Source organism: Eulemur rufifrons, chromosome 30 (assembly GCF_041146395.1).
Source record: "Eulemur rufifrons isolate Redbay chromosome 30, OSU_ERuf_1, whole genome shotgun sequence".
NCBI classification, from domain to species: Eukaryota; Metazoa; Chordata; class Mammalia; order Primates; family Lemuridae; genus Eulemur; species Eulemur rufifrons.
In genome coordinates, this window is record NC_091012.1 from 78,590,980 (window position 1) to 78,601,027 (window position 10,048).

The window sequence follows — 10,048 nt, forward strand, 5'->3', positions numbered from 1 at the left end:
GTATTATAATGAGCTAGGGGTTAATATTGGTCTTTATTTCAGCCTTGTGTGCAGGCTCAGTGGATTGTTGGGCATGATCTGCGGTGGAATATCACTTGTCTCCTCCAAACAGATGGTGTGAGGCCTTGTAGTTATCTCAAGGAGGTTCTGCCATTTCCGGGAAAGAAGTTCAAAAGGGAAAGCATCAGTGCAACAGAAAGTTACAAAGTTCTGGTCAGGAAATCTTAACTGGCCTGGGAACTTGAAACATAAGAAAACTAAATGGAAAAAACAAACTATTAGAAAAAGGTTTCTTGCTCATGGAGCCAGTTACAAATTGACAAAAATGTAATACACATATATTATCTGTAACTATTGTATCAATGTTAAATTTGCTGCTTGTATATGCCAGAGTACTGATTTTAGCTCCAAATTGAATTTTTGAAGGCTTTAAATGTTCATGAAAAACAAATTTACTTCCAGTAGATATGAGGGTCAATAAATAAATAATTTACCAAAACATTGCCAAAATTTACTTTAAAAATTATGTTGACATTAAATTTACTAAAGTTGATATATAAGAAAATGCTCTCTTATGAAATACACATTACAGGGAGAAGGGGAGGAGGAAAGGAGGTTAGAATAAATCTAATAATGGAGTGAACTGTTAATGGAGGGTAACCCTGGGTAAAGGGTAGGGGGAATTCATTGATCTAATCTTATCTATTAAGGTAACTCTCAGCACAGCTGCAGAGGCAGTGTCTGTGGCCCTACTTTCCAACCTAGAGCGCCTGCACGGGCTGAGACACCACCCCCCCCCCACACGCCCCTCCCCACCCCGCCCCTTCTGTCCCTCCCTCTTTGCCTTTCTCCTCCCCCCCACCCCTCCCCCGTCCCCATGGGATGCGCTGTGCTGCCTTGTCAACGCGGCTTCAGTGACCTCACAGTGCAGATCCCCGCGGGTCGCTGGCCCCCGATGTGGGCTGCAGGGGCAAGCGGCTGGGGCAAGCGGCAGGGGCGGGCGGCCGGGGTAGGCTGCCTGGAGCAAGAGCAGTGGCGTCTCCGGGTGGCAGTGTCTCCGGGCAGCGCGGCCTGCAGGCAGCGGAATCTCCAGCTCTGGACAGCGTGGCGGCGGTGGTGCCGTGAGCCATAGGTGTCCTGCAGCCCATCGGGTGTACTGGAGTGCCTGAAGCCCCTCTTCCTCGGTTCCTCTTTCTGCCCCTGTCTGCCTCCCTTGATGCCCCCTGACCTCAGAGCTGGCCTTTAGCCCGCCCATCTGCTGACCCAGCTGCTCGCCGCTCCTCCCACCCCGGGGTCTCTGCCGCCACCCTCCACCAGGCCCCAGGCCCTGCACCCAGTATTGGCCTCCACGTATTGCGGACTATGGCCCTAAAGCGCCTCCACAAGGAGCTCCTCGACCTGGTCCACGACCCCCCGGCCCAGTGCTCAGCAGGGCCGGTGGGGGACGATATGCTCCACTGGCAGGGGGCCATAATGGGGCCCAAAGACAGCCCCTACCAAGGAGGGGTCTTCTTCCTAACCATCCAGTTTCCATCTGATTACCCCTTCAAACCACCCAAGGTTGCATTCACCACCCGAATTTACCATCCGAACATTAACAGAAATGGAAGCATCTGTCTGGACATCCTTAGATCCGAGTGGTCACCAGCACTAACTGTCTCCAAAGTGTTGTTATCCATCTGTTCCATGTTGTGCGACCCCAACCCAGACGATCCTTTGGTTCCGGAGATTGCGACGATCTACAGAAAGGATAGGGGAAAGTATGAAAGAATAGCTAGAGAATGGACTGAGAAATATGCCATGTGACTTCAAAATAAATAATACCATCGCCTTAATAATAAAGCTTAAGTGGCAGTTCAATTAATTGGTTGTTCTTAGATTACTGTCAAGCAACGTCTGCCCCAACCTTATGGGCACACATTGTACACCTTTCATAACAGGGCCTGTGTAGAGAGGGGCAGAAGGGGTGGGGGTGCAGATGGTGGGGGTAGGTAAGAGGAGGGGTGTGGGGTGGGTGAAGGTGGCAAGGTGGGGAGTGGGGTTGATGTATGGGGTGGGGGGAGGGGAAGTGTGAGAGACCAGTTTTAATATAGTTTTGACCAAAAGATTTATTTATTGATTTAGAATTCGAAAACAAAGCAAGAACAATGGGTCAGTGGCTTCAGGACAAGAAGGAGAGCACTTCCACCAACCAGAGGAAAATTTATAATGTAGAGTCTTTTAAACTGACAACGGTTAGGAAAAGCTAAGTGAAATTACATATCAGAAGCACCTGTGTCTTCAGATGTTTTCATTTTGACCAAGAATAATCTTAACTGGTATCTTCTACTTTAAGGTCCAGATTTTAAGAGGCCAAAAATGAAATGGGCCCAGCACGCTTTGGGGGGTGGGGGGAAGGGATGGGTGTATACCTACATGATCAGTGCAATGTGCACTGTCTGGAGAATGGACATGCTTGAGGTTCAGACTCAGGGGGATGGAGGGGCATGGGCAATATATATAACCTGAACTTTTGTACCCCCACAATAAGCTGAAATAAAAAAAAGAAATAAAGAAAATAAATAAATAAATAAATAAAAAGGAAAAAAATGAAATGGATTAGGAATTGTTACAAAATAAAATGTGTTTTGTTTCCAACCTTCCACTCCTTCAACCCCCACCATTTTGCCCTCTCAGCCTCTCTCTCCTACTCTCTAGGTTGGGTTGTGTGTGGCTTCTCAGGACATACCTATAGCTCTAATGTCTCTTATGTTTCCTCAAGAACCATGTAAGATCTGAGATTTTACCCAGCTTGTGCCTACAAATTAGCTTGTCATAGTTTGGTGGAGACTGGCAGAATGACAGACTCTTGGGCAAGAGACAAAGGCCTTGATTAGTCATGGCACAGCACACAGCCTGAGCTTCACTGAGGTCAGTTCCCCTTGCCTCCCAAGTCCCAAGGGGGAGATGTGGAGCAGACCAAGTGGGTGCTGCACACACAGTGAGTTTGGGTCACAGCTAAGCAAACCTCAGCTTAGGAACCCTCCAATCTTTGAAAGGGGTCTGCTAGGAAGCCTGGCCACCTTTTGACTGTGTGTGTGTGTGTGTGTGTGTGAGAGAGAGAGAGACAGACAGAAAAGGTTTATATTAGCCCAGTCAGGAACTGGAGGGACCTCTGTCTTTCAAGGGCATTTATTATACAATCATATCTCAATAAAGCTGTTTTTAAAAGAAAAAGAGGGAAAAAAAGATGGCAAAGTGGTGGTGACCTCCTGGATTCATGCTCCCAGAGAGGAAGGCATGGATCTCGGCCTGCCACAATGCTAGAGGTTCGCTCCCCCACAAGAACGGTGGTGTGAATCCACGGAGAATCAGCGTGGGACACAGAGAGGCAAGAAAAGTCTGAGGTGAACGGGAAATAAGATCGCGAAAATCTGCAGAGTGGGGGATGGACAATAGAGAGGAGGGCAGCTCCCTCCCCTAGTCCGTGGAGCCCCATTGGGAGCTCTGCCTTTGCGTGAACACTGAGTGCTTCACCAGTCACGAGAGAGTGGAGCATGGACCTTGCAGACATTGGGGTGGGTGGACCATCGTCCCCAGGAGCTGCAGCAGCTGGGGCACTGGGTGAAGGAGAGCGCCGCTCCCTCCCCCTAGCCACTGTCTTTCCCACAGAGAGAGGTGGAAACCACCTCAGGAGAGGAAGAGGCGCAGCTCCCCAGCGGAGGTAGCAAAATACTGAACAACACGCGAAGGGCTCCACCTAGTGACAGAGGAGGCAGCTTACCTGGGCTGCTACACTGCCTAAGATCAGCGCGCATGGCGTGCCTCTATCCAGACTAAAGCTGAAAGAAGGGATCTTAATTCATCCAGATGGGAAGGGCTCAGAAAAGAACTCTGGGAGTATACAGAATCAAGCTGAAACCTTGCCCTAAAAGAGGATTACCAGTTCTCCACCGATTGACACAAACCAGATTCAAAATAGCAACATGTCACAGGAAGAATTTCAAACATGGATCATAAATAAGCTGAACATTATACAAGAAAAAATGGGTAACCAGCACAAAGGAACCACAAAAAAGATCCAGGACTTGGAAGAAAAATTCACTAAGGAAATTGAAATATTGAAGAAAAATCAAACTGAACACCTGGAAATGAAGAATTTACTCAGGGAGTTACAAAACACAGTGGAAAGTCTCAAGAGCAGGGTAGATAAAACAGAAGAAAGAATCTCAGAGATCGAAGATAACACTTTCCAATTAAATAAGTCAGTCACAGAGATAGAACAAAGAAACAAGAGAAAAGACCAGAGTCTACAAGAAATGTGGGATTATGTGAAGAAGCCTAACGTGAGAGTTATCAACATTCCTGAGAGTGAAGAAGACAATAAGCAAGGGTTGGATAAGCTATTTGAAGATATAATTGAGGAAAATTTCCCAGGCCTTGCCAAATCTCTAGATATACAGGTTCAAGAAGCTCAAAGAAGCCCTGGGAAATTCATATCAAATAGGAAGACACCACGTCATGCAGTTATCAGACTGACCAAAATATCTACTAAAGAGGCCCTTCTTCAAGCTGTAAGGAGAAAGAAACAAGTAACATACAAAGGAAAGTCCATATGAATCATGCCAGATTTCTCAACTGAAACCTTACAAGCAAGAAGAGATTGGGGCCCCATTCTCACTCTTCTGAAACAGAATAATGCCCAGCCTAGAATCTTGTACCCAGCTAAGCTCAGTTTTATATAGAAGGTGAAATTAAGACATTCTCAGATAAACAAAAACTCAGAGAATTCACCAAGACCAGACCAGCTCTCCAAGAAGTACTCAAAACAGAGTTACACACAGACCAGCACAAGAAAGACCCACGAATGTAAAACTACTCAAGAGATAAAGATAAAAACCTGGTTATCACAATGGCTCAAGAGAGAAAACAGATCAATGAAATTCAACCCAACATGAGGAACAGAAATCTGTCTCACTTATCAGTTCTCTCATTAAATGTGAATGGATTGAATTCCCCACTCAAGAGACATAGACTGGCCCAATGGATAAAAAAATATAAGCCAAGTATCTGCTATCTTCAGGAAACTCATCTAACCTGCAAGGATGCATTTAGACTGAAAATAAAAGGGTGGAAATTGATATTTCAAGCAAATGGAAGCCAAAAGAAAGCTGTCATGGTGGTTTTAATCTCTGATAACTTAGTTTTTAAATCAACAAAAGTAATGAAACACAAAGATGGTTACTATATACTGGTAAAGGGTACAATTCAACAAGAAGATATAACTGTACTTCATATATATGCACGCAACTTAGGTGCACCCAGATTCATAAAGCAAACCCTACTTGATCTGAACCAAATGATAGATAGCAATACTTTAATAGCTGGAGACTTTAACACACTGCTGACAGTACAGGACAGATCCCCAAACAAAAAATAAACAAAGAAATAATGGACTTAAATAGAATGCTAGAACAAATGGGCCTGACGGACATCTACAGGACATTCTACCCCAAAACCACTGAATATACTTTCTTCTCATCAGCTCATGGGACATTCTCCAAGATTGACCATATCCTAGGACATAAAGCATGTCTTAAAAAAATTAAATAAATAGAAATTATACCATGCATCTTCTCAGATCACAGTGGAATAAAAGTAACAATGAACCCTAAAAGAAATTCTCATTTCTACTCAAAGTCATGGAGGTTAAACAATCTTCTCCTGAACGATCATTTTATAAATGAAGAAATAAATTCAGAAATCAAAAGATCCTTTGAATTAAATGACAAAGGAGACACAACTTCTCAAAATCTGTGGGACACAGCTAAAGCAGTCCTGAGAGGAAAATTTATTTTCATAAATGCCTATACCAAAAAGGCAGAAAACTTATAAATAGACAATCTAATGAATAGACTCAAAGAGCTGAAGAAGGAAGAACACATTGACCCCAAACCCAGCAGAAGGAGAGAAATTATTAAGATTAAATCAGAACTAAATGAAAAGGGCAACAAACAAACCATAAGGGAGATTAATAAAACAAAAAGTTGGTTCTTTGGAAAAATAAGCAAAATTGACATACCTCTGGCTAGACTAACCAAGAGCAGAAAAGAAAAAACTCTAATAACCTCCATCAGGAACATGAAAGGAGAAATCACGACTGATGCCACAGAGATAAATGATATCATCTATGAATTCTACAAAAATATTTATGCACACAAATTAGAAAATCTGGAAGAAATGGACAAATTTTTAGAAACACACAGCCTTCCCAGGATCAACCAGGAAAAAATAGAATTCCTGAATAGACCAATATCTAGATCTGAAATCAAAACAGCAATAAAAAACATTCCCAAAAAGAAAAGCCCTGGACCAGATGGGTTCACACCTGAATTTTACCATACCTACAAAGAAGAACTGGTGCCCATACTACATAAACAATTCTCCAGTATTGAGAAGGATGGGATTCTCCCCAACATTTTTTACCAAGCCAACATAATCCTGATACCAAAACCAGGGAAGTATGCAACAAAAAAAGAAAACTACAGACCAATATTCCTTATGAATATAGATGCAAAAATTCTCAATAAAATCCTAGCAAATCGAATCCAAGTGCTTATCAAAAAAATAATCCATCACGACCAAGTGGGCTTCATCCCAGAGATGCAGGGATGGTTTAACATATTCAAATCTATAAATGTAATTAACCACATAAATAGAAACAAAAGTAAAGATTATATGATCCTCTCAATAGATGCAGAAAAAGCATTTGACATAATTCAATACCCTTTTATGATAAAAATACTTAACAAAAGAGGCATAGATGGGGCCTATCTAAAAATGATACAATCCATATATGACAAACCCACAGCCAACATCATACTGAAAGGGGAAAAACTGAAAGCATTCCCACTTTGAAATGGAACCAGACAAGGCTGCCTACTGTCCCCATTACTTTTCAACATAGTATTGGAAGTCCTTGCGAGAGCTATCAGGCAAGAGAGCAGAATCAAGGGAGTCCAAATAGGAACAGAAGACATCAAACTCTCACTCTTTGCTGATGATATGATGTTATGTCTAGAAAACCCCAAGGATTCAACCAAGAGACTCCTGGAATTGATCAAGGAATTCAGTAAAGTCTCAGGATACAAAATCCATACACACAAATCAGAGGCATTCATATATGCCAATGACAGTAAAATGCAGAACCAAATTAAGGACTCAATACCCTTCAAAATAGCAACAAAGAAAATAAAATACCTAGGAATATGTTTAACTAAGGAGGTAAAGGACCTTTATAGGGAGAACTATGAAACACTAAGGAAGGAAATCGCAGAACATATAAATAGGTGGAAAACCATACCATGCTCATGGATCGGTAGTATCAACATTGTTAAAATGTCTATACTACCCAAAGTTATCTACAGATTCAATGGAATGCCTATTAAATTACCAACATCATTTTTCACAGATATAGAAAAAATAATTTTACGCTTTGTATGGAACCAGAGAAGACCCCGTTTAGCAAAAGCAATTTTAAGCAACAAAAACAAAATGGGAGCTATTAATTTGCCAGGCTTCAAACTATACTACAAGGCTGTGGTTCTTAAAACTGCCTGGTATTAGCACAAGTGCAGGGACACAGACCAGTGGAACAGAACAGAAAATCCAAATATAAAACCAACCTCATATAGCCATCTAATCTTTGAGAAAGCAAACAAAAACATACTCTGGGGAAAAGATTCCTTATTTAATAAATGGTGCTGGGAAAACTGGATAGTCACATGTATAAGACTAAATCAGGACACACAGCTTTCACCTCTCACAAAAGTCAAATCACGGTGGATAACAGACTTAAACCTTAGATCGGAAACTATTAGAATTCCAGAAGAAAATGTAGGAAAGACTCTTACAGACATTGGCCTAGGCAAAGAATTTATGAAGAAGACCCCTAATGCAATCACAGCAATAACAAATATAAATAAATGGGACCTGATCAAATTAAAAAGCTTCTGCACAGCCAAAGAAACAGTCACGAGAGCAAACAGACAACCTACAGAATGGGAAAAAATTTTCGCATACTACACATCAGATAAAGGACTGATAACAAGAATCTATTTAGAACTCAGGAAAATCCGTAAGAAAAAATCGAACAACCCTATCAAAATTGGGCAAAGGACATGAATAGAAATCTTTCAAAAGAAGATATAAAAATGGCTAACAAACATATGAAAAAATGTTCAACATCTCTAATCATCAGGGAATTGCAAATCAAAACCACAATGAGATATCACTTAACTCCAGTGAGAATGGCCTTTATCAAAAAGTCCCAAAACAATACATGTTGGCGTGGATGCAGAGAGACAGGTGCACTCATACACTGCTGATGGAACTGTAAACTAGTGCAACCCCTGTGGAAAGCAGTGTGGAGATACCTTAAACAGATTCAAGTAGACCTACCATTCGATCCAGCAATCCATTATTGGGCATCTACCCAAAGGAAAAAAAGTCATTCTATAAAAAAGACACCTGCACCTGAATGTTTATAGCAGCACAATTCACAATTGCAAAGATGTGGAAACAACCCAAATGCCCATCAATTCATGAATGGATTAGCAAAATATGGTATATATATATATATACCATGGGATATTAGAAATAATTCCAATATGGCATCTTTTTGGTTCTCCTGGAGAGAGTTGGAACCCATTCTATTAAGTGAAGTATCCCAAGAATGGAAAAATAAACACCACATGTACTCACCAGCAAACTGGTTTCCCTGAGTGCACATTTGGGAATAACACCAATTGGGTATCGGACAGAGGTGGGGGCTGGTGGGAAGGGATGAGTGTATACCTACTTGATGAGTGTGATGCGCACTGCCTGGGGAATGGACACGCTTGAAGTTCTGACTGGGGGAGATGGGGGTGGGAGGAGGGGATGGGTGCATACCTACATGATAAATGCGATGTGCACTGTCTAGGGAATGCACACGCTTGAAGCTCAGACTTGGGGGGATGGGGAGGCATGGGAAATATATATAACCTGAACTTTTGTACCCCCATAATGAGCTGAAATAAAAAAAAAAGAATTTACAAAAAAGACCCCAAAGACAATCACAGCAACAACAAAAATTAAAAAAATGGGACCTGATCAAATTAAAAAGCTTCTGCACAGCCAAGGAAACCATCTGGAGAGCAAATAGACAACTTATAGGATGGAGAAAATATTTGCATACTGCATGCTACTCATCCAATGAAGGGATGATAACTAGAATCTATATATAACTCAGGAAAATTAGCAATAAAAAATTAAACAACCCTATCAAAAATGGGGAAAGGCCATGAAGAGAAACTTTTCAAAGAAGTTAGACTAATGGCCATGAAATATATGAAAAAATGCTCAACATCTCTAATCATCAGGGAAATGCAAATCAAAACCGCAAGGAGATATCATTTATCTCCAGTGAGAATGGCCTTTATCAAATAGCCCCAAAACAATAAATGTTGCTGTGGATACGGAGAGATAGGAACACTCATAAACTCCTGGTGGGACAGCAAACTAGTACAACCTCTGTGGAAAGTAATATGGAGACACCTCAAAGAGCTACAAGTAAAACTACCATTTGATCCAGCAATCCCATTATGGGGCATCTACCGTGAGGAAAAAAAGACATTCTATAAAAAAGACATCTGCAGTAGAATGTTTATGGCAGCACAATTCACAATTGCAAAGCTATGGAAACAACCCACGTGCCCATCAATACATAAGTGGATTAATAAAATGTGGTATATGTATACCATGGAGTTTTACTCAACCACAAAAGACAATGGTGATCTAGCACATCTTATATTATCCTGGATAGAGCTGGAGCCCATTCTACTAAGGGAAGTGTCACAAGAATGGAAAAACAAGCACCACATGTACTCACTATCAAATTGGTGTTAACTGATCAACACGTATGTGCACATATAGTAGTAACATTCATCAGGTGTCAGGCAGTCAGAGGGGGAAAAAGGGGATGGGCATATTCATACCTAATGGAGGCAGTGTGCACTGTGTGGGGAAT

At 41.7% G+C, this 10,048-nt stretch overlaps 1 protein-coding gene across 1 annotated transcript; it reads left to right on the top strand.

The window, feature by feature from the left end:
* Nucleotides 1-1,362: 1,362 nt before the first annotated feature.
* Nucleotides 1,363-1,806, top strand: LOC138378364 (ubiquitin-conjugating enzyme E2 D2-like). The gene has a single exon (XM_069463715.1). The coding sequence runs from the start codon at nt 1,363-1,365 to the stop codon at nt 1,804-1,806; it is 444 nt and encodes a 147-aa protein (XP_069319816.1).
* The last annotated feature ends 8,242 nt before the right edge of the window (nt 1,807-10,048 follow it).

What these genes read in the sequence shown, in the direction of transcription:
- LOC138378364 (XM_069463715.1), top strand. Translation starts at nt 1,363, where the DNA reads ATGGCCCTAAAGCGCCTCCACAAGGAGCTCCTCGACCTGGTCCACGAC.